Source organism: Eschrichtius robustus, chromosome 18 (genome assembly GCF_028021215.1).
Source record: "Eschrichtius robustus isolate mEscRob2 chromosome 18, mEscRob2.pri, whole genome shotgun sequence".
In the NCBI taxonomy this organism is placed as follows: domain Eukaryota; kingdom Metazoa; phylum Chordata; class Mammalia; order Artiodactyla; family Eschrichtiidae; genus Eschrichtius; species Eschrichtius robustus.
The window spans coordinates 28,324,786-28,351,261 of NC_090841.1; the positions used below are offsets into that span (position 1 = coordinate 28,324,786).

At 33.1% G+C, this 26,476-nt stretch overlaps 1 protein-coding gene and 2 pseudogenes across 1 annotated transcript in view; 2 read left to right on the plus strand and 1 right to left on the minus strand.

Moving 5' to 3' along the window:
* Positions 1–1,229, plus strand: part of LOC137751846 (transformer-2 protein homolog beta-like) — a 141,280-nt gene extending 140,051 nt beyond the window's left edge. The window contains 2 exon segments of the mRNA XM_068526517.1: positions 3–782; positions 784–1,229. Coding sequence (XP_068382618.1) covers positions 3–782; positions 784–840 — 837 coding nt within the window. The 3' untranslated portion in view covers positions 841–1,229.
* Positions 1,230–9,432: 8,203 nt separating this feature from the next.
* LOC137751847 (breakpoint cluster region protein pseudogene) overlaps positions 9,433–26,476 on the plus strand; it is a 58,789-nt pseudogene continuing 41,745 nt past the window's right edge.
* On the minus strand, positions 22,539–22,630 carry LOC137752309 (U6 spliceosomal RNA; annotated as a pseudogene).

Below are 26,476 nucleotides of genomic sequence, written 5' to 3' on the forward strand. Positions count from 1 at the left end.
AGGAATCCCGTTCTGCTTCCAGAAGTGGAAGTGCTCATGGATCTGGGAAATCTGCAAGGCATACCCCTGTAAGGTCTCACTCCAAGGAAGATTCCAGGCGTTCCAGATCAAAGTCCAGGTCCAGATCTGAATCTAGGTCTAGATCTAGAAGAAGTTCTCGAAGGCATTATACAAGGTCACGATCTCGGTCCCGCTCCCATAGAAGATCCCGTAGCAGATCTTACAGTAGAGATTATCGAAGACGGCATAGCCACAGTCATTCTCCCATTTCTACTCACAGGCGTCATGTTGGGAATCAGGCAAATCCTGATCCCAACTGTTGTCTTGGAGTATTTGGATTGAGCTTATACACTACAGAAAGAGATCTAAGAGAAGTGTTCTCTACATATGGCCCAACTGCTGATGTGTCTATTGTATATGACCAGCAGTCTAGACGTTCAAGAGGATTTGCCTTTGTATATTTTGAAAATGTAGATGATGCCAAGGAAGCGGAAGAGCGTGCCAATGGAATGGAGCTTGATGGACGTAGGATCAGAGTTGATTTCTCTATAACAAAGAGACCACATACCCCAACACCAGGAATTTACATGGGGAGACCTACCTATGGCAGCTCACGCCGTCAAGATTACTACAACAGGGGATATGATCGAGGCTACGATGATCGGGACTATTACAGCAGGTCATACAGAGGAGGAGGTGGAGGAGGAGGAGGATGGAGAGCTGCTCAAGACAGGGATCAGATATACAGAAGATGGTCACCTTCTCCCTACTATAGTCGTGGAGGATACAGATCACGTTCCAGATCTCGATCATACTCACCTCGTCGCTATTAAAGCATGAAGTTGAAGACTTTCTGAAACCTGCCCTAGAGTTGGGATATTGTTCGTGGACAATATTTTTTATTGTCTCCTGTTTAAAAAGTGAACAGTGCCTAGTGAAGTTAGGTGACTTTTACACCTTTTATGATGACTACTTTTGGTGGAGTTGGAATGCTGTTTTCATTCTGCATTTGTGTAGTTCGGTGCTTTGTTCAAAGTTAAGTGTTTTCAGAAAAGTATGTTTTGCATGTATTTTTTTACAGTCTAAATTTTGACTGCTGAGAAGTTTCTATTGTACAAAACTTCATTTAAATGGTTTTTCTACTGAATCCAGGGTATTCTGAAGATCGAAGCCTGTGTAAAATGCTACCAAATGGCAAAAAGCAACAATAAAGTTTGGTTTTTACTTTTCTTTGTAACAAAAAAAAAAAAAGGAAAGAATGACAGTGAATATAATTTTATTCTTGATCTTATGGGGAATATGTCTAAAATAACTATATATGTGATGCCAGATTTAGATTTGTTTGTAAGTTTGGGCCATTCCCTTAATTAGTTAAAAAATTAGCCAATTTTGTTGCTACAAATGTTTATTTGATTACAAATGAACTTGGATAAAGTCTATTTTTTTCTGCATTTATTAGTATAATTATATGCTTTTTCTTTAAATCTTTCAATTTACTGCATTAATCACTGTTTTAATATTTTCAAAACCTTGAATTCTTGTGATACAACTTTATTGATGATCATATGCATAAATACCTTATTAAATAAGCATGAACAAAATGTAATAATAATTGTGTACAAAGAAACAAGTGTAGAAGAGTTGCTTTTAAATCTTGTATTCTATATGAATTATCTTACAACCCTTATCCCTCATTTCCTTTTGCATTAAAATGTCTTTAAAAAGTAAACTTTAAGTGAATAAAATATTTTATATAATAATCTACTTTTATTAAAGCATTTGTGATTGCCATAGGTTGAGTATTTTTTTTTTTTTGATTTAAACTTGGATATTAGAGTAGTTTAGGACCTTTTTCTTTATGCTTCCAGGGGGATTAAAATATTTTGTCTATGTAAATATTAGGGAAATTATTAGAAGAATCAGAGAAATCATAAATATGCAATACAGTTATATTGTGGAAGAAAAGTTTTATGATTGTTCTAATTCAGGAAATGTTCTCTCAGTAAGCACTGGCCAGCTTCACTAAATGCAGCTGTGTTTCCTAGGGATAGAAGGACCAATAAAAAGCAGCATAACTACCCACACATCATCTAAAATATAAGGCTTGAATACAATTCATACAATTGTTTGGTAGATTCTTTTAAGCTATGTTTATTTATATAAATATTAACAGAACTGTAATTGCTCTACTCATAATTTTTCTTTGAAACACTCTGAACATGTAACAGAATCTTACATATTGTGGATACTCAGTAAATACTGTTGAGTATTTGACTGTCTTCATTTCATTATTCTCATTAACAGTAATATCCACATTGACCATCTACCTAGAAAAATAGCCTTCAGGCAAAATTTTAAATAAATGGAAATTATTTATATTAGGAAAGAGAAAACTCAAAATTGAGTTAAAACACCACTTTTAAAAGTATAATTTTATTTTTTCAAAGATATATTTTAAACTTCAACATGTATGATTATTATAAAAAATTTTGGATAGAAAGAGTTATTAAATGATGGTCATTATGATCATTAGTTTTATTGTCTACTTTGTGGTCTCCCCTTTTCTAATTGCTTGTTTTTGTAGTGGAGAACAAAACTGATATTTTACCCCCAGTCATCAATGACAATGAAGCAGGTCATGACCAGGCAAATATCTATTAATGTATTTCGGTATATCCAATATCACTTCACAAGAAAACAAAACAAACAAACAAACAAAAAATAAGATATTAGCCCCAAACTCTGCCAACTAATCAAATTTCTAACTTGTAACATTGGACTTTATAGCTTTCACAGAAATTCCTTGAACTGGTTCATCAAAAATCACCTGTATTACTGTAGCCAGAAGATATTTACAATGTTACAAAGAAAATAGCAAACAAAACCCTCTGATAAAAGTCTGAGTGGGGCATAACCCCGTACACTGTCAGAATCTATGCCAGTTCAAAAAGAAATAAATAGGGAGGGTGGGGGGGAGACACAAGAGGGAGGAGATATAGGGATATATGTATATGTATAGCTGATTCACTTTGTTATAAAGCAGAAACTAACACACCATCATAAAGCAATTATACTCCAATGAAGATGTTAAAAAAAAAAAAAAGAAAAAGCAGAGAGAGCTACAACCACACAGACACACACACACACACATAAACACAATTGCATGCAAACACAAACACGCACACTCTACTCCCTTCCCCAGCCCAAATAACAACAACAGACATGAACAAAATTCAGAATAGCAGATAATTCACAGAGATTTTAAGAATCATAAACATTTTCAGAACACTGGAACCCAGACAGGAGGTGAGGAACAAAGAAATAAGTATCATGATATAATGCCCATGATGGTATGATTCCATGTTAGAATCATATGGGTATATGAGTAACATCTTTGGAAATTTGTAGAATTAAAATATTAACAATTAATCATCAAAAGGAATTAATGATTATGAACAAAAGTCACATTAAACCACTATTTCATACCATATATAAAAGTAAATTCCAAAAAGATTAAAGTCCAAATTTAAAAACTTAGAAAGACATTTTGCAAAATAGAAGATACCAAAGAAAAAACATATGTAATATATTTGAGTATAAGAATTTAATATTTTCCAAATAGAAGAATAAGTCAGAGAAACATAAAAGAACCAGGATAAAAGATCTGAAACATATAAAAGAAAAAAAGGAGTGGAATGATATTTTAATGTTCCAGTAGCTCCTGCAAATTAAAGAGTAAAAGACCTTTAAACTAAATGGAAACGATGGTAGAGATTATGACAAGAATATACAGAGTAGAAAAGGCTATCAATTCAAATTTTCAATAAGTGTTTTAAAAGATGTTCAACCTCTTTTTTAATTGGGAAAAAGCTAATCAATAACTAACAATTTTAATTGATTATACTGGCAAATATGTTAAATACTAATATCATCCAATGATGGTGAGGGCAATCAAAAGGAGCTCTCTCATGCATTTCCAATGGAAGTGCCAATCACAACAACCTTTTGGGAAACTAAGCTGGCAGAATCTAAAACTGAAATATACATTCCACTACATTCAACATTCTCACTTCATAATAAAAATATGGAAAGAAAAGTCCCATCGTTTAAAGATTCCCTGCAGAATTCTCTGAAGGGCTAACAAATAAAAGGATCCTAAATACCCACTAATAAGAGAATGACTAAAAATATCATAGCACGTCCATAAATATCTGATATTACACAGTCATTTAAAAAAATCGATTTCTTTATAATCATAATGCTCGGTAAAATAAGCAAGTTTCAGAGTAATGTATATAATAGCATTTTTGTAAAAACAGATTTTATGTATGTGTGTGTGTATATATATATGCTTTCATATGTTTACATGGACATAGAAAAATTACTTGAAAAGATGTCCATTATATAGTTAATAATTTTCCTTGTGGAGTGAGAGAAGGGAATGGAGAGAAGGGAGTGAGCACTTAGTTTTATCATGTGCTGTTTTGTGTCATCCATTGCCATGTGTAGTTTGTAAGGACAATCCAATAGAGTATAATTCTTGATTTTTACTGAAATAAGTGTACAATTCTTACAAATATTGTAGAACACAAGGCTCAGTTTCTTGTGGAAAAAAAGAAAGTTTTCTCTTCTATTTCACAATTAATTTAGTGTCAATCCAATAGCAGATATTGAGCTTTACCAGAGTTTATGAAATCTTTAAAATTGCTAGGGAACCTTCAGAGGCAAGTAACACTTCCTTTAAGGGCATTTTAGCTATTTGGATGAGAGTTAACAGATTGTAGCTGTTGGAAAATTGTGATCTAGTCTGAGTGATAAAGTGAAGCACTATAGTTCATGGCAATAAATGTCAACTGCAGTGACTTTATTAGTCAACTAATATTAAGAACATATTCGAGGGCACAGTATCATTTCTCAGTACTTGACATCCAAGCACAAAATATTTTCTAATGTTTATTAGCACCATATCAGTTGACAAAAAAGGTGGCTTTGTTGGTTTCAGAAGTGCTTTTCCCCAGGACCATAATACTACACTGTTGCTTTTGGCAATGTAGAACGTGAGATTTTTGTAAAACTATAAAGTTCAATGCATTTACTGTATATTCCATTAAGTACTTAGAGTCATAATATAGTGCGAGGCATGTGCATTCATTAAAACATTAATTTTATTGCATTGTTTCAATAAAAGAAATAAAAATAATCAGAATATTTTTTTAAATAAAAGGAGATAGTAATTGTATAAAATTGAACATTCTGATTTGATGTTAATAGCTTCTATATTACCATTGGTTAATAACATTCTAATTACCATTGGTTAATAACATTCTAAATTGTTCAATAACCAGAGAAAATATGTACAATTCTTACTAAATTAAAATATATCCCATAGGACAAAAATAGCAAATACTTTGAAAAAATGCTTTTCAAAACTATCTAACTGATGAGGATGATTATAATTTTTGTGACTTTCTGTTTGAATTAAAAAAAAAAAATCCCACAAGGACTCAGAGGCAAAGAATATACAAATCAATTTTCACTGCAGAGTAAAGGAGCTGTTACAGTGGGGGATTACTGGACTGAATGTCAATATTATGACATAGTATGAGTGTATTTTGTGTTTGGTAATTGCAGTCATTGTTGCTTTTGTTGTGGTCATCCATTTACAATGCTTGGTGTCAGTCTATTTATCTCTTGTAAAAATAAAATACAGTGAAAAAAAAACTATCTATATGTTTAAAAGCTTAATTGAAAATAAATGTTGATAATGATATCTTGAAAGAAAGTTTGTATCCTCATTTAGTTTGTATATTGACCTTGGAAAAGTGCTTGCTTTCAGACTTCCCTGTGCTTAGGCTGATTTTTCACACCACTCTTCTCATACTACTGATTAACTCGTGTGAATGTAAATTTTTGAATGTGTGCCTTGGTAGGTTATAACAGCTTTTCATAGAGTATTTCTCTCTGCGCTTCAGATTCCTATTCTTTTTTCATTTTCTTTCTGTTATGCCTCCAACTCCGTATACCAACATTTGCAGCAAAGTAAACTCAAACCTCTATTAGTGGCTGAAAATGTGCCTTCTGATCCACTCTTGTGCCAGAGATAAAAATTTTGCCCTACAATTTTTATTAATTTAAATAATTTTAAATTACTTCTGCTTGTCTCTTCTATTCTCTCAATTGCATGTTGATTTTTACTTATGTTTCCTTGATTATTTGTATATATCTTATATTTCCTAGAGAAAATATGATCTAACTTACTCATTTTTCTTTGTATTTGCTTGCTTGCATTTTGTGAAATATGCTTGAGTAATAATAACTAATTATATAGATTGGGAGTATAAACCATGTGCAGGGCACCAAAAAATCCTTAAATAAATATTTATTTTCAGTTTGCACACCACATTGTAGAATGATAGTTCAAATGCAGAGGAAGTCCTTAGTGAACAAAAATGTTAATATTCCTGTTTTAGGTTTGAAGAAAAAAAGTGAGGGGTCCTAAAACATATATATTGATTAACCTCCCTAAAGGCTGTTGCCTGCTTTTGGGATTGGACTATAATTTATTTTATTTTGTTTTTAAGATATCTTAATTGATACACCAATTATTATTTAGATATTAACTGAAACTCAACAAGTAAAAGCCCAAAACTACTCTGGCAAGTCCATAAGGAATCCGTTTTTCCTTTCTAGTTATAAGATATATGCATTTCAGTTTAATCAATTTACAAATGTGGAACTGAGGTTAAAAAAATAAAATACAGCCTCTAGTCATTTTTCCTCAAAGAAAGAACTCCTCAGGGCAATCTGTCAGTTTACATTGCAGTTAAAAAAAAGCTTCAGAAGCATTGGCCTCCAAGTAATAAGCACATAAGAAAGTATAATATAAAACCTGTATCACAGAATTATCTTGATTTATATGAGTAAAACAGATAGAATTATCTAAGGGGATATGCAGTACAATTGAAATAAGACCAAAAAAATGCTAAATTTCACATTGTGTCTCACAATAGTTTGCAGAGAAGAGGTCTTGCTCAAGATGGTCATAAACTGACTTTAATGAAAGTCAGTAATCTATATACTGCATGTTGAACCATCTAATTTTTGTTTATGTTGATGTAATTGCTATGATGAAAGTGGGGAAAAAAGGACCAAACCACATTTTCAGAATACTAGAGTTTTATTTAGAGTGGTATTTTATTAAGTTAAAGATGAAAAATAGGGGGCTTCCCTGGTGGCGCAGTGGTTGAGAATCTGCCTGCCAATGCAGGGGACACGGGTTCAAGCCCTGGTCTGGGAAGATCTCACATGCCGCGGAGCAACTAGGCCCGTGAGACACAAGAAGTGAGCCTGCGCTCCGCAACAAGAGAGGTAGCGACAGTGAGAGGCCGGTTCACCGCGATGAAGAGTGGCCCCCACTCGCCGCAACTAGAGAAAGCCCACGCACAGAAACGAAGACCCAACACAGCCAAAAAAAAAAATAAAATAAATAAAGTATAAAAATTAAAAAAAAAAAAAAAGATGAATAATAAATCGATTTGACTGGCCACGAAATCATTTTTTTTTAAATTTTACCTGATAAGATATGCTTTTTGATAAGGGCCAACAGAGAGAGAGAACAATGGCAAACAATGAATGGTGCTGTAAAGAAGGCTGATTACCACTGATAGGTCTTTTCTTTATTCTTCTCTGATTTTCTTATTCATAATTTAGGTTCATTTAGAAACACTTGATATTATGTTATTGAATCAAAATTATGACTATAAAAAATGAGATTGCATGGATCAGAAGAAAAGTAGGAAATATAACAAAAGTACATCCACAAACTCCTTTTCAACACCATAGTCAGAAACTCTCATTAAATATGAACTTCAGTACAACAAAGAGATGAAGGCTACAGCAATGATGGAAACCAGGAAAGAATGATATTCACACAACAAATTTAATCAGTTTATACAATTGAAATTATATTCTATGATAAAAAAATGAGAAGTCCCTCAGAGATAGGCTCAGAACACACAGAACCTGTTGTGATGTTTCAAGATACCTAAAGAAAATATGTTTTTAAAAATTCCATGAGATGAAAGGCTTAGTTTATAGTCCCAGTGGTTATATAACAGTATGAAGCTCTTGGCCTCAACTAACAAAGCATGGAATTAAATAAGACAAAGTATGTACAGGCATATCTTGTTTTGTTGCACTTGGCTTTATTGTGCTTCGCAGACATTGTGTTTTTTACAAATTGAAGGTTCATGGCAACCCTGCATTGAGCAAGTCTGTCAGCACTGTTTTCCAACAGCATTTGCTCACTTCATGACTCTGTGTCACATTTTATTAATTCTCTCAATATTTCAAACATTTTCACTATTATATCTGTTATGGTGATCTGTGATCAGTGATCTTTGATGTTACTACTGTGAGTCACTGAAAGTTCAGATGATGGTTAGCATTTTTAAGATATTAATTATTTTTAATTAATGTAGGTACATTGTTAGACATAAGGCTATTGCACACAGGCTATGTGTGTGCAATACATAGTATGGTATAAACATAACTTTTATATGTACTGGGAAACCAAAAAAATCCTTGTGACTTGCTTTATTGAGATATTTGCTTTATTACTGTGGTCTGGAACCACATCCACAATATCTCCATTGTATGCCTGTAATGAGTTCAATAAAGATCAACATAAACAACTATTTAGGAAGACTTTAATAAATCACTCTGTCTTTTAAAGAAAATGTACTCTAAAATGCATAAGTATATATCTTAGGGTAATATAATTCATTAGACTTTTTGATGTTATAGATATATAAATTAACATATAGATATGTAAAATGACATAGTTATATGAAATGATTTATACAATGTTTGGCATATAAATAAAGGACACAATTTTTTACAATAAAATTTAAAAGTAATTCTGCGATCATATTCCAAATTAATGTGAAAACAACATTTAAAGGCCACATTCCTTAAACTGCATTGCAACAAAACTAGAATTCAATGATTGCACGATTAATTATAAATCACCCAAAGTTATCAAATAATAAGTATAGCTGAAGAGATCAATAGCCCAGAGAAAATTCAAAATAGTTTAATACATTTAGATCATATAAACTTTCAACTTTTTGGCTTACTTTTTTAGTTAGCTGTAACTTTTACAATATACCCATGTAGACAGTTCAAGAGCACTGAAAAAATTTAAAAAGTGTTCCAGTTAATTTTATGAAATGACCTAAATCCCAACTTTATTGGAGTGCAAGAGAAAGTAAACTGAACACCACCCTTGTTTATCTGCAGGGTTTTAAAAGGGAACAGTGGGGAGACTGGTACAGCTTGAATCACTCCTACTCTTAGGAATATGCCCCTGACTACTGTGCGGAGGATAGTGAATACAAGGGTTTTGGGGAGGGGGAAGCTGTTAAGGTCACGATGTCTGGAAACAAGATGGTAGCAGTAGAAGTCATTGGATGTGGTGCGTACTGGATATATTTTGAAGATAAACCTAATTTGATTCTTTAAGTGACTGAAAGTGGAGTGTCAGAGAAATAAGGGTCCAATGTCTTTCCATGGCTTAAAGTCTAATTTTATTATAAACTATGGGCTGTGCACTTGCTTGGTCATACTCAGTTCCTCTTCTCTTTGCCTGGAGCATTAGACCCCAGCTTCACTCACCTTTCCCTTCCCAGATTGTGCCCTTAAATCTTTGGCATAATATTTCTCAAATGCTTTTCCTCATTTCTTGTCCTGGCTGTTTTTGTCATTGTGGAATCATATTGTATGTCTCAGCTTAAATGTGCTCTTTCATAATGACTTCCATGAACATCGTGTTAAAGTGTAAGCCCCCTTACTCTCTTCTACATTCCACCAAATCATTATGTATTGCAACATATTATTTGTTTTCTTTGCAATAATTTACATTTTGGAATCATTTACTTATAGATTTGATTTCTTACCTAGTTTTGTCAGTCTCACTGAAATTCAGTAATTTTCATAAAGGCAGGAACTAACTCTGAATTAACTTCTAATGCAAATTGGGCACCTGCTGAGAACTTGGCTTATAACTGGGCCTCAGAAAACATGTAAACAAATGAGTAAATGTAAACAAAATTGGAAAAATAACATCTCTTCTTGATATATTAAAAAAATAGTTAATTAGTAATAGGGTAATAAATTACTTTGTGAAAGAGAAATTTTATTTTAGTTAGAACTATCGTAGAACTCATATTTAACTATGAAGAAATAGAAACACACCAAGCCATGTCAGGATGTGACAACACTACCCCTCAACTGGATATCTTTCACTATCCTCCTCATATACACCATCTTCTGTGTCCTGCAAGGTCAACCCAAATAAACAACATTAAGGGTTCCTTTATCCCAAGGCTTCCTTTTAGGTTTATCCAAAGTTGAATACCTGCAGACATTATAGAGGAGGAAGGAGAGTTAAGTTGGTGAGTATATTCCCTTGGTTTGCTCCATTATGGCTACTCCACACTGACTGCATTTCTTAATACACTCTGTCTCCAGTCCTGATAACTGCTTTCTCCCTTGTCTCTGTAGCATAAAGGCAGTATTAGCACCCCTTTCTTATGAGGCCTAGAACTTCACTTTATCACGTTGCTTTCTTAACCCTCACCCATATATTTTTAAATAGTCTCTGTATTATTTTTTTAATTACTCAAATTTAGTGTGCTTTTTTACCCTTTCCAGGACTCCAACCAAAAATCCACTATTAAACCTACTGTGTTGCAAATTATGTAACCTCTAGATATAAATAGTCCAGCATAGAAATCAGAAATAAAAGGTATAAGGGTTGAAAATAGAAATGAGAAAATTATTACATATAAATGACAGAAATATTTATTAAAAAAAATTGAATAAAAAGTTTTATAAGAACTTTAAGCAGTTCAGTAAGAAAATACACATATAATAAAAAGTTTTCCCTACATATTTTCCAAGTTTTATTGAGTGCATCACAGAAGATAGGGACCTTGCCAAGCTCTTTGCCTCATAAAAACTCATCTAATCCATACCACAACTCAATGAGATTATTATTATTATTGAAATATTATCTTAATTTTATAGAGGAACTAATTTATACTCAGAGATTAGGTAATTTTCCCTACCTGAAAAGCAAAATAATCAAGATCTGAGCCCAGAGAGTCTAGAGATGGATAACTGTACTCCTTACTTCCATCCAGTACACAAGATTAATCAGCTAGAAAACATAAGGGAATATAAGTCTTCTCAAACTAGTATTTTAATACAAAAAATAGATATAAACCTACCAAGAAATGTTGCATATCTTTTCTAAGAAAATTACATAATTTTATCTAGAAAAATAATTAAAGATGAATAAATGAAGGGTCAGTATGTCATTAACTGAGAAAACACATTTTTATAAAGAGTTCAATTCTCCCTAACTTATTTAATAGATTAAAACAAAATCAATTCAAGCTCACCCTGGGATATTTTCACCCCAAACTTGACCAATGATTTTAAGGTTAATGTGGAAGAATAAATGGACAAGAATATACATCCAACACTCAAACAAAAAGAGAGTATTATCAAGAGGCTTGCCAGAGACTAAGATATAGTATAAAGACATAATAATTAAAGTGTAATCCACATGGGAAAAAATAAGAAGAAGAAATAGACCACATTACGTTTAAGTATTTAATGGTTAAAGGAAACGTTTAAGTCTCTGGAAAATTTTCAATGAAAATTCCCTAGCTCAGCCAAATGTAAACTAAGGTGGATACCTACTTAACCAAATGCTAAAAGAATTTCTGAATATATCTGAGAGTTAAATATGAAAAAATAAATCAATAAATAACTAAAGAAATCAAATAAGATTATTAATATTATTTGTTAGTGGGAAGGAATTTCTATGCTCAAAAAAGAATGTATATACACACATGCACGAACTATATGCATATATATTTCTATCACTTGAGGCATCTATAAGTCAAAGTATTATTATAATATTGTGCAAATAATGCACTTAATAAAGAAAAACATATGACAGATAAAGGGCTAATTTTCAAAAGATATGATTTTTTAAAAATTAAAGAAGACTCTTCAAAATAAAAATGGACCAATGACATGAGAAACCAACTCAGAATATTAGATTTAAATGTCAAATGTCTAGATTGAAAATTCCATATTTAACTAGTAAGCAATACATTAAAATTAAAATGAGCTGTATCTTTTATACAAAATTGGCAAAAATTAAAGATAATGACATTACATCATTAACAAAAGGATAATGGACGATGCTTTCTAATATGTAACACATAACCAAGCTGTCTTCATATCTGAACTATTACTATTTTGAAAGGGAGTCACTGAGAGTTAAAGAAACATTTCTTAGACTACTTAGTAAAAAGGAACATAACAAGTGTAGAAACAAAAATTAAAAAAATTTTTTTTAATACCAAGACTCATGTTCTTAACTATTATGTTTTATGCTGTTTAATATTTTCTCAGAAAATTCTATTATAATGCACCAAAATATCAACATGCTTTTATTAGGAGAGGAGGGAAGATAATAACTGGTGAAATAAAAATATGTATTTCATATTATGTTTATAAAAAATTTAGGATGCAAATTTAAAAACTTATTGTTATCTAAACATTATAAATATAATTGCCCAGAAGTAGATACTATCATATGTTTTCAACTATGATTAACTTGGATGGTAGAAATATAGGTTTAAATATTGATACTTTAAAATACTGTTTAGAATATTTTCTATAATAAGCATATAATGCTTTAAAACATTTAAAGAAAACTAATACTTTTAAAATTTTATTTTTAAATTTAAATGTGTAGATTAACGTGGAGGAGTCACTATAAATTTCCAAGTAGAACATGCTTCAGCCTAAGATAATACCTGTATGGGTTTAAATTTTCAAGAGCTGTTTGAATAATTTTGGCTGTACCCCAAGCACAGGAGAAGGGTGAGGAGAAGCAGCAAGATCTTCACGAAAGTATTTATTGACCTTTACAAGAGCAGTGACACCGTCAGGTGAACAGAGATCTGGCAGCTTCTAAATATGTTTGCATCAATGAGAATTACACCAAAATTGTGATGTTTCATTATGATGATTCTGACAGCTGTGTGAACTACAGGAATCTCTTCTACCCCCATCTTTCATGTTCTAGCCTCATTCTTCTCCCTATTCTTCCATAGAGCTTTGGCTTGGCATTTAAAACTTTGAACTAGTAAAGTTTATTTTATTTTCCCAATCTTATATCTCATGACTACAGGAAAAGAAACTGCTACTAGAGCAGCCATCTCATGATTCTCCAAATATTCTATGGAAAACTTTGTCATTTAGCTCTCTTTCCTCCTTTAGCTCCTAACATTCTAACAATTTTTCAAAGTCAAGATGTAATGCTACTTGTTTAATATTTCCTTCTGATTTTGATAGCTTTAGTATATCTGCCCTCCTAAAATAAGTAGAGTATAATCCAATATATGAAATATTTAATACAAGACTCAATAAGGTTAAAAACAGTTTTGAAAAATATTTTTTAAAATATGCTGGAGAATCTTACATTAAATAGGAACAACAGCAAAAATAAGCTAATGAAGTAAAAAAAGTACTAATTATTGTTAGATTCTTTGTTATACCTCCCTGATTTATCTTTAGGTCTTTTCAACCATATTTCTCAAAAATAGTATTGAGTTGGCCAAAAAGTTCGTTTAGGCTTTTCCATAGGCTGTTACAGAATGAAGTTTTGGCTAACCCAATATTTAATTGCTGCCTCCATTTCTTACGTACACAATCTGTAGGCAACTCCAAACTAGATCAATTCATTTTCATCACTTTAATTAAAACAGTACTTGAAAAAGTTAACCAAAGAAAGCTTTTCTAAACTTTCTATGTTATGTTCTGTCTCAGTAGAATTTGATACAATTGATGACTCCTTCCTTCTTTAAACTCATTTTTTCCTTGATTTTGGTGACACTTCCACTTTCATTATGGTTAATCACCGTCACATTCAAAGAATAATTGTTCTCTCCATAACCCCAGGTGCTATACCCTTAACTCTAACCTACTCTGACTCTCACCTACCCTGACTCTCTCCCAAGGCAGTCTCTTCCAAGCACACAACTATAGTTTCCACATATAAGTCAAAGATTACAATTTTATCTTCAGCTAAGACTTATCCACTGAGCTTCAGATTTATATCCACTGTTCTCGTGATGTCACCACTTGAATGCTTCGAAATATCTCCAAACTAACAGGTGAAGAACTGAAATAATGGTCTCCCCTCTTTTTTCTCCAGAACCAATTCTCTTCTATTGTTTGTTGTCACAGTGAATGGTACTTGCTTTTATATGAGCCAGAAACCAACGTGTCAAATGACTTTCCTTCTCTTCCCCATATCTGATATATAACATTGTTCTGTTAGTTTTATCTTCTAATTATATGTTAAATCCATTTTCATCCCTAATATTAAATCCAAATTTCAGTTAATTTTGCTCATGCAAATTGTTGTTTATGCACTCTTTGCCTCTGCTCTAGGTTCAGCTACCTTCACACTTTAGTATAACGCTGTTTTTACAAGGTCTTCTCCAGTCATGCACAACTTCTGATTAAAGCAGTGCAGGTGGTGTTTTGAACATCTTTAGGGGGCATTCTTCACTCCATAATCTTATTAGTTAAAATAGGTATTTGGCAATTTCCTAGCAGATGGCAATAAATTGTCATGAAGAAACAAACCCTTTTGCTGATTTACACAAAGTCATTCTATGGTCTGGTAACAGAACACTTACCCTTCACTCTCTTGCTTAAAGTCATTCAACTCCTCTTCATTTATTTGAGGATTAGGTATACTAAATATGCACTAGATATTCTCACACATGGGCTGACTCTGTCTTTCTGTCCTCCTTTATTCTATACCACACTCTCCTTATTATCTTTGGCTCAGTCATCCTGACTGTTTTCAACTCCATGAAGCATTACAGGCTCTCCTACCACACAACTTTTTCACCTTTTATTTCTGCTCATGGAGTGCTCTTCCCTCTGCATTTCCTCTGTTAACCCCTAATCTTTCTTCACATCTCAGCTCTGCTTTCATTTTCCCAGGAAAATATTCTCAAATCTTCTATCTAGGTCAAATTCCTCTATTATGTTCTCTGATTGATCCATGAACCTCCTTACTCATAATATTTAGCATAGTTATAATTTCAAAATTTTCTGTAATGATTTGATTAACATATGGTTGGAGGAGTTAATCAAGAGGACATGACCACTGGTTGACCCACAAGCTGGACCCAGGCAATCAGAGGCTCCTCACTCCCTCACCTGTCCTTGGAACATACATTCTGCTTACAATTCCCACAATGGGAGCTGTTCCAAGGATACAGCCTTGAGAGAGTAAGGTGTTGTTGTGATCATCAAGACTGAATATGTGACCAAACGGGTTAAGACCTCTATGGAAACTTTTTAATTGAAGTATAGTTGATGTACAATATTATATAAGTTACAGGTGTACAATACAGTGATTCACAGTTTTTAAAGGTTATACTCCATGTATAGTTATTATAAAATATTGGCTATACTCCCCATGTTGTACAATATATCCTTTATATATAACAGTTTGTACCTCTTAATCCCCTACCCCTATAGTACCCATCCCTGCTTCATTTTCCCCACTGATAACCACTAGTTTGTTCTCTATATGTGTGAGTTTACTTCTTTTTCCTTATATTCACTAGTTTGTTGTATTTTTTAGATTCCACATATGTGATATATATAGTATTTGCCTTTCTCTGACTTATTTCACTTAGCATAATACCCCCCAAGTCCATTCATGTTACTGCAAATGGCAAAATTTCATTCAACGATCTGGTAGTTGTGTGTGGAAATCTACTCATCCTGCTGCTGCCCAAGACAAGCCTCATTGCTTATGAAACTTGCCACCTACCAATCTGGAATGGTTTTCCTCTTTCTTCAGTCTCTTCCTGTCCTCCTTGTAGGGAAGCCAGTTTCAAATTACACAAAGGAAGCTCCCTAGAAAGTTTTGAAACAACACATACGTATTCTCTACTAAACTGGAACTTGATAAGTGATAGTGACCACATTAGTTTTGCACAATTTGGATCCTTAATTCTACCTCAGATCCATGACCCTAGTAGGTTGGAAGGAAGAAAGAAAGGATGGAAGGTAAAAAAGTTTGTACCTACAAACTGTTGATGGCATGACCAATGGAGATGAATAATTGAATTGTGTGGAAGGTTTTATTAGATGTTTTCTAAAAATGATGGCATTGTTTGCAGGATGGATACTTCTGCTAAAATTTAGAGTATAGAGAACACAAATAAGTAAAGATTTAAATTTAATGAGGTTTATAAAATAATTTTATGTTAAAAGCATGATAAACAATTTAGAAAGAATTCCTAAAACATAAAAATTGAAACTTTTTCAATTGTATAATGTATTTTGAAGTTTTGTAAAAAAGCATGTTATTGACAATAGACTGGCTTTAACTACTTAACACTTTAAATATGTTTCACACATTTTCCATTCAGTATAACTAATTTTTTATATAAAGTTTCCTAGGAAGACTTTTCATTAAAATTTTACACTTCAGTAACTGAAACTTTAATAACAGGTGAATATATCTTATCTATTTTGGTTTCAGAAAATTAGTAAAAATGTTATATTTGAATAATACTCAATTTTGATTAATGATATAAGCATTTAACATGTCTGTGACTTCATTTTTCTTTATTGTGAATAAATAATTTGTTAAAAATAAATGTTATTCAAATTTATTTTATAAAGTAGGTTTCCTTTGGGTTTAACTCTTGCAATATTAGAAAGATGGGAAATATTCATTAAAGGAATTAATAGGATTTCTGTTGGCCAACAAAATAGAGGTACATTCATACAATCTTCCAACTGTTCAATAAATATATATAAAAGTTATATATACATATGTATGTGTGTGTGTATATGTGTGTATATATATATATATATATATATATATATATATATATATATATATACACACACACACTATGTGCTGTGTCTCAGAGTAGCAGTGGTAGTTAAGACACAGTCCTTGCTCTCACAGAGCATACAGTTTCATGAAAGGGACAGATTTTAAAACTTACAACACAGTAGCTAGTTACGAGTGTGAAGATATAATGCTACAAGTGTATATGAAAGAGATTTCAATTTTTGGATTTCAAATAAGGATTCATTAAAGGAGAGATAAGAAGAAGGAAAAGGAACTGATAGGAAGAAACTATACTGGAGGTAGATGTAATGAAATCAATCAAATCTTGTTTTAGAGAAGACTAAGGAAAATATATTTAAATGAATGTTATGTATGAGAAACAAATGGTGGTTTCTTTGATAATAATGTATGGTTTAAGGAGAAAGCTAGTGAGAGATGAAGCTGGAAATTTGAAATAAGAACCAGATATTGGCTTTGATTTACAATAGAAATGTTTTGTTTAATTTGTTAATGATTCATAAACAGAGATTTTGGAAGGGAATTATAACAAAATGCATCTTTCTTTCAAAATGATAGTGATGATGGCCCTATAAAACATGTACAAAATGAGAAGAAATAAAAATAAAAGTATAGTAGGAGTCTCAAATTTAATCAGAAACATACTGACCAATACCAGAATTGTAAGAAGGAATCTCATAGCATTTCTAGACATCATAACCTGAGAATTAATAGGTCTCTTTGGGAAAATAATAATCATAATCTTGAAATTTTGAGCCAAGATGATGGAATAAATGCTTGTTAATTTTTATTCAACAAATATTTATTATGCATAAAAAACTTTCCAAGCAATATTTTGGGTCCTGGAGACACTATAGTAAACCAAAAAATACAAAAAGCCCTGCCAGGGAGACAAATAGATTTCCATTCTAGCCAGGGAGACAAAAAGACTAACAATACATGCAAAATATATTAAATGTTGGCTCATGATAAACACTAAGAAAAAAATAGTAAGGCAGGGAAGTAGACTAGGAAGGGGAAAGGGTGAAACATTTGATACCAAGAGAAGCCTCAATATATAAGTAAAAGTCAGATAAGGGCTGAAGGAGGAGAGAGAACAACACATGAGGCTGACTGGGAAAAGTTTATTCCAGAAAGTAGGGAGAACTTATGCCAAGACTCTGAGGAAGGAGGCAATCTGTGTATACATTGCAGGTGTCTTTGGGAAAGCATTAGGAGACCAGTGGTCCGTAGAGAAGTGATTGGGAAGGATAGTGGTGAAGTCAGAGAGAGAACAGGGCATAGACTATACAGAGACTCATGGGTTTTTTGTCTGAGTGTGATGGGAGCCATTGGAAACTTTTAAGCACAGCAGTGACATGATCTGAATTATATTTTAAAAGGATCACTCTGGCAGATAGATGGGGAAAATAGTAAAAGCAGGCAAGCCAAGGCAGGAGGTTTTGCACAATTTACAAGAGAAACAATGATGGCTTAGACCCCTACATCCAGTTTGAAGTAGTAGAAGCAATGAGAAATAGTAAAATCTGATTAACTCTGGTGGCGTAGCACAGCGGTCGGATGACCAGCTTCTAGAGTTCATTTGCACAGATTTGAAATCCAGTTAGTTACTTAAAATATAAAAGACAGTGGTCTATTTTTTTGTTTAACACTTCTCCCTTTTGTAAAAACAGGAATAATAATAATAGTAACTAATTGAGAGGTAATCTCTGAAGAGCATTTAGAACCATGCTAGGCAGGTAGGAAGCACTAAGGGTTAGCAAAACAGGGAAAGAGGAGGCACAAGGATTTGCTAATAAACCAAATGTTAAGAGTGAGCAGAAGACAGGAGTCAGATGACTACAAAACTGGAAGGCCTCAAGTTTTTCTTTACTAAAAAGGGGAATATTGACTTAGGAAGAGCAGGCTTGAGTGAAGATATAAGGAGCTCAGTTTGAGATGTTTAATGTCTTGGATACCATTTAGATATCCCTGTGAAGTAGACTACTGTAGGTCTGAGATCGAAATATGAACTTAGGAAGCTTTAGGATGTAAAGGGAGTATATGATGATAGAAAAGAGAAGAGTTCTAAGGACTCTTCTATTAACACTCAATTAATACCAATAGATAGACTTTATTAATACTAATACTAAAACATACAACTGTAGGGAATTGGGAAATGAGGAAGAATCAAAAAATGAGATTAAGAAAGAGAAGTAAAACCAGAAGAAGAAAAAGAGAAAACAAAACCAAGCCAAAACAAAATCCCCAAAAGCCTATGATATTTTGGAAGCCAAGAGAAAAGGCGTTTAAAGGTCAAGGGAGTCATCAACTCTTCAAGTAGAAAGAACACTGAGAAATGACCATTAGATTTAGCAGTTCTATAGTCCAGTAGCCCTAGTCAAGGGTTTCACTGGAGCAGCGGGAACAAACATCTTATTGGAGTGGGGGGTTCAAGATGGAATGAAAAGAACAGAAGACTTTCTGTAAAGAAAATAAGAGAAATGAGATCTCAACTGAGAGGAAAGCATGGTCAAAAGGTTTATTAGTTTGCTGTTTCTTTTAGTTTTTTGAAATACAGGATGTTTGCAAGTTTACATAAATGGTTCAGGAGAAAGGGATAATTTGATGAATTCGAGAAAGGGTAAACTTGCTGGAATATTATCCTTGAGTAGATCAGAAAAGATTGGTCCAATGTGAACTGCAGAAGTTGTCCTTAGCTAGGAGCATGGGCAGCTTAATCCATATAAGTAGGAGAAGGTATAGTATATGGACACAAACACATGAAGTTAAGTGGAAAATTGTGGAAGTTTTCTCCTGATTACTTCAATGATAAAGATTTAGAAGTTTTAAAAGATATCATTTCTGTTATGCAAGATGAATAAATTCTGGAGATCTAATGTACAGTATGATGACTATAGTTAATAATACTGTATTAATACTGTACTTGAAAGTTGCTAAGATAGTAAATCTTAAATGTTATCAACACACACACACACACAAATGATACCTACTTGAGTTGATGGATATGTTAATTAATTTTATTGTATTAGTCATTTTGCAATGTATATATATATCAAACATCACATTGTGCACTGTAAATATATGTAGTATTTATTTTGTCAATTATAGTTCAATAAAGCTGAAAAAAAAATACACGACATTCTCAGCAAAGAACATTAATGAAAAATTAGTATGGTGTTATGGTATGAATGGTCACATAGGAGAGGAAATGGCACATACATACATGATACACACTTATGAATATACACATGCATTAAACGTATATGTGTATGCACATATATTCATAAACATTGTAGATAATAAAGAAAATAAATATTTAATTATATATGCATGCATATACATGCATGTATATATACACATGTGAGTACATACACACAAATATACATTCTTGTGGCAATGGGTGTCTATGTGTGTATAAATCTAAGTTACCCATTTGAGCCTAGAAGATCTTCACTGTTCTGAAATGATGTTTGTTTTGGGGAGGTCATGCAATTGTTGAGTAGAAGGACATTCATAGATAAAGGTGATGAATAAGAACAGTAGATAACAAAACCTTAGTTCAAGGTGAGGCTTAAAAATGTAAACACTGGATTTAAATTTAAATCCAGAAAGCAAGAGTAATATTTTTATGCTAAATTTTCTTAAATGTACATTTTCTTGAATGAAGTAGAAATTAACAGGTAGAAACTAAAGGCTGAGATTCTCAGTAGTCCAGAATATTTGTAAAAATATTTAAAAATAAAAGTGCCATCCCCTGGCTACTTCTTCATAGTGATCAGAATATATACTAACAGGACTTAATAGTAGCTTAGTAATAGGTTTTCTTTAGAGCCAGCAAGAAAAATTGGGCCGGTCTTGAAAAAAAAGTGTCCTCAAAGAATATAGAAAGTAATGGTTACTTTAAAAGAGGGAAAAGGCAGATTTGGCAACAAAATAAAGATAGAGTGTGTGTAGCCACCTTAGGGATGAGAAGTAGCCCTTGGGCTTACTAGTATATAAATCACAAGATTAGGAAATGCGAAGACAAATAGCTCCCTGAAGGCTATAAAGGTTATAGTGAGTCGAAGGCTGTAACCAAGCTAAGAACTATTCATGAACTGATCAGCAATATTCTTGCAAAAGATACACTGTAGACAGAGTGGTAGAGAAGTTGTTAATGCTCTTTTTTTGACAGCACAGCATCTGATGAGCCAGTGAGCACAAAAACAAGATAAAGGTCAATAAAATTTCATTACAATACACCAATCACACAAACATCAGATTTGGAAGACCAATGTTCTAACTTTAAATTAACTGCCAGGGAAAAACTGTAAAATCAAAGCACTTGAGGGTGATCTGTAAGCTGGCATAAATGAAGTACATGGATCTTATATTATTACAAGAATCAATATATTTTGAGGGTGTGTTATGTACATTATAAGCCATAAAAATAATCTTAAGGCGCTGAAAGATTTTATTTAAAAAGCTAATCAAATGAAAGTCTTAGAAATCCTACTGAAGACCACATATTAGAACAAATTAACATTTATAAGCATGCTGATATATTTTAATTTGATAATACCCACTTCACTGACTATCAAATGAAGTGAGATTCAATGAAGGAGGTGAGTTTTATAAGGAGTTTTGAAGGATTATGGCTAGAAATGTATTTGAGGATAGTTAGATGTACGGACCTCAGTTTTGCAGTACTCTATTAACACGTCTGTTAGCTAAAAATGAGATAGTCCACAAAAACAAAATATTGTCTCCACTTGCAAATAGTCATAAAAAAAAAAAAAAAATAGCCCAAATGAACTGCCAGGCTTTTATTCTGAGAAAATACAAAAACAAGTTTTATTTTGTTTCCAAAAAATCACTCTTTTACATGTTCCCTTCAGAGGAGTCTCTTTGATAAATGATTCTTATATACTGTCAATCTGTTGAAAAAATGAAAGACTATGTTAACTTTATGTTCTTCGATTGCATTGTTCATTGGTTCTACTATGGTTTGAACTTTTTTGAAATGTGAAATATAGTAGAGCATTCACTAAACACCTTTCTCAGAAATATTTATTGATGCTCTTTGGTTTGTGTTAATAACATCTTAATTGGCAGCTTTACTCTTCATACTGAAGCCAACATTAACACCAGCTGTGGCTACAGTGAGTGGGCCTTACAACCTCAGTCTGTTAAACTCAGCACCTCTGTGTGCTTCTTCCCCATTGTGGAGGGATTTCTTGAATTCTAACTTGTACCATGTAGCTCAGTCATGCTGGGTCCTTACACCCAGCTTTGCCTTTTCGATCTCTCTCACTCAAGGGCATGGGATTTTCCAAAGAGCTTTAGAAACTGGTTGGGTGTCACTTCTACCTAAATACACTTACAAAAACTTTCCAACAGGTGACTGCTTTTATTACGTTTAAGGTATAGCAAATGATATCTTTGGACACCATGATCTGGAAGGAAGACCGTTCCTAAAGAGGCCAGTCAATTGCACAACCAGGTTGGTTTATCTCAGATTCCGCCTTAATCATTCTCAGATTATTATTATTTTTTTAATATGGAACACTTCAAGAATCCTTGCACAGGATCCAGGCTAATCTTCTCTGTATGATTCTAATTTTAGTATATGTGCTGCCAAAGCAAGCATCATTCTCAGATTATTCTCACAGATTATTCTAGTTCCATATTATTTTGCCTCATAAGTAAGGACACATAGGACACAGTAATACATCTCCAGGATTCAGAAACACTTAGACCATGTTTCTTTGTTGAGTCTTTGTCTTTTAGTACTAATTTATCTATTTACAAATACATGTCTCTACCATGGGTTTCTCTAAGGTAGAAATGCCTTTTTTACCTTGTATCAACATTACATAACAATGCGGTAAGTATTTAATAAGCCACTGAAAAGTTACATGTCTGAAGTTCACAGTAATAATAATAATAATATGGAAGTAATAAAGTTCAATAATTGTTATAAAAGTATAGATATCGTAGCTACTTATATCTTAAATGATTACTAGTTTTTGATGAAAGATATATATCAGAGTTGTATTATTTTAATTGAATAATTGTCTTTTTTATTGAGTCATTAATGCATGTTTGTTTAGTTTTCATAATTAAGATAAAACAACTATCAGAATTTGCTTCTACATATTAGGTCACTTCTTATGTATAATACATACATTTGTATATATTCTGTATATTCTAGTTTGTAATCAGTTTTTTAACATAAAAATAAAATCCATGTTTATTTTGCTCAGTACCTCCACAATCTGTAAGCTTTGCTTTCAATAAGTCTTTTATATTTTATTTAACCACTCCTATAATTAACTAATCCCATATTAGTGTATGTTTTAGGTTTCCTATCTTTTCACTTTTCTGGATAAACGTCGTATAACACAACTTTGGCCACAGCCTAATTCTCTTATAATAAATAGCTGTAAATATGTTGTTGAGTAAATGGTATGCATTTAAAATGTTAATATACATTGCTAAACATATAAATATACTATTAATTTTAAAATTCCTAACAGTAGTTTGTATCTCTTGCTTTCTCTCTCTCTCATTTAAATGACTATTAGACATTTAAGTTGGTCAATTCTTCATTGTTGCACACTACTATCAGTTATTAATTATTACTAGTTTTATTTTAATTTTTCTTATTTCCTTCTCATCCATATTCCCCAATCGTATTCCTATTCCTCTCCCTCACACAAACACCCTTTTGAATGTGTTTGATATATACCTTTAGATACATACATTATTCTAAAATATAATATGTTCCTTTGTCTCTGTATGTATTTTTGATTTACAGAAATGATGTCCTGCTTGAGAGCTCATTATTTTTCTTATCTATTACTCTCAGCAGTATACTCTATAAGATCTGTTGGTACTTCTGAGAGTGCATTGAGTTCGTGTTCTTAACACTGCATATTTCACATTTGCTTTAGTTCTCTAGTGATGAGAACTTAGGTTGTCTCCAACTCCCTCTACCAGAAAAAAATGATGCAATAAATGTGCAAATATATATTTTTTCAGACTGATACTAGTGATAGGGGTGTTAGAGGTTCTAGGTATACTTAATTTTAATAATTACTTTCAAAATTCTCTCTATGATGGCTAATCATCTAAGTTACACTCTTTACTGCACACTATGCATTTTTCTCCATATATTTATCAAAACTTGATGTTATCTGACTTTCTATCTTTTGCCAATCTGGTGTTCATAAATTCTTAACTTATTCCTTTTCTATTTACACTATTTAATCCTTAGTGAGAATGAGCATTTCCTTATAAACATGTTAGTAATTTGAATTTCGGTATCTCCTGTATCTTATGGCCCACGTGGCAGAGCACCTGGCTTGACAGCCTGGACCTGTTGTACAGTCTTCTCTTGTTCTGGGCCCCAATCAAAACTAGCATTCCTCAGGTCACTGGGTAAATGGCCCACTGTAACACACCCAAGTGAGGGATATGTTGCCTCCAAAATCCAAAGATGCCAACTAGACATGGAGCCTCTTTTTTTGGTTATAGAAAGGGACAGATGTGACAACTTATCCTTCACTTTAGAAGAGGTGTCTTGAAATGCCCTCCACCGCAGGACCCCTGGACATTTTACTGAAGTGGAAGTCTACTGAGTTTTTGTGGAATTGATTTTTCAGTTTTTGACATGCAAATATCTTAACATTAAGTCTAGAGTAGTTGCTACTTCTTGCTCATTACATCTAATCAGCACAATCTCACCAATATGATAAATTAATGTCATGTCTTGGGAAATGGAAATTTGATCAAGGTCCCTAAAGACTAAATTATAATGTTAAGGCTGGAGATAGCCCTTGAGGTAGAACAGTGAGAGCAAACTGCTTCTTGTATTTTTTTACTACTGGGTATCAAGAAAGAAGCACTGGCTGCATACCAGGTACCAGGGGATGTGTTAATTTGCTGAAGCGATGAAATCACATCTGGAAGAGCAGCTGCAATTGGAGCCACCGTTTGGTTAATTTTACAAAAATCCACTGTCACTCTTCAAAATCCATCTGTTTTCTGCACAGGATAAATAAGGCAAGTTGAATAGGGATGCAGTGGGAATCAATACCTCTGCACCTCTCAAGTCCCTGATAGTGGCAGTAATCTCAGAAATACTTTCATAAATGTGACATGGCTTTTGGTTAACTACTTATCCTAATTAGAGGCAGTCCTAATGGGTTTCCATTTGGCCTTTCCTACCTCACTCCAAAGGTAAAGGAACCAGTGTGTGGATTCTTCCAATTAAACAATCTAGAACTGGAGAAATAACCACAGGATGGACTCAGGGACCCACTAGACCCAACGTAAGATGGACCTGAGCTAAAACACTATTGATCACCTGACCTTAATAAACCCCTACTCTGAGTAATAGACCACAATGACTTATAGATCTCCTGGAATTAGTGTCATTTCAGAGCCGATATTCAGTAATCCTCAAAAAATCTGAACATTTCCTTTTCCCCAGTCCTTAGTAAATCTGGTAAAAGGGCATATGTCCCTTTCAAGAAGCCTGGGAGAAAGATTGACAGTATGAATTTTGGTGATGTAGCTGGATTCTTTCTCAAGAGGAGTTAGCCTTTTCATTCAAGAAATTCTGGGTCTATAAATGGGTTCACATCTGAGAATTGATCGAGGGGACATAGTTCTCTGTTTTGGTGATTAAAGTTAGACTTTTGTCTAACTCAATCTAAAGCTCTGATTACATTTCATAAAGTCAGAATTTCATAGACTCCCTATCTCTTTCTCAACTATTCTGGTTACTGCTTTGACTCCATTGTCCATTATGGCAACCAGACTCACCTTGTCTCTGGTGACTGAGTTCTGCCCATTGTTTCCTGCCACTCTGGGATCCAGTTACCACCATTGTACATAAGGATCTCTGTGCACTAGCAGCACTTTCCACTGTAATTTCTGGCCTACAGAGAAGAGATAACAAAGATCTCTTCAAAGATGCTGAGGCTCACCTCACAAATGATTTCTCAAAGTAATGTGAAAGCTGTGTTTTCTGGACACTCTTGAAGTGGGTGAGCAACTCTTCCATGATTAATGTACTTTAACATTCCAATATTCCTAAGCCTTTCAACACCTTCCTCTACAGTATATCAGAGAAGTTCTTGCATTTTAGCTTCATGTAGTATAAACTATTTTTTGATCCATGTTTCAGGCAACCAACCAAACACACTGTTAGAGCTCTTTCTAACCCATCAACCTGAAAAATTGAATCCAGAACCTTTGCTTACTTGGCCCATATTAATAAATCCAGAGTGAACCAAGTATATATTCCTTTCACCATTTTCCTTCACTCTTTTTATCCTTTCCTACACATATTCCCCAGATTTCTGTCTATATCCATTGGCATGCAGTATACCTCCTTGTAGGAAACATGTTTTACTTCACCCTTTATGACCTGCTGGGACTTGAGTGTAGTTATAGGTCTAGAAGCTAAGAGAGATGTTGTGG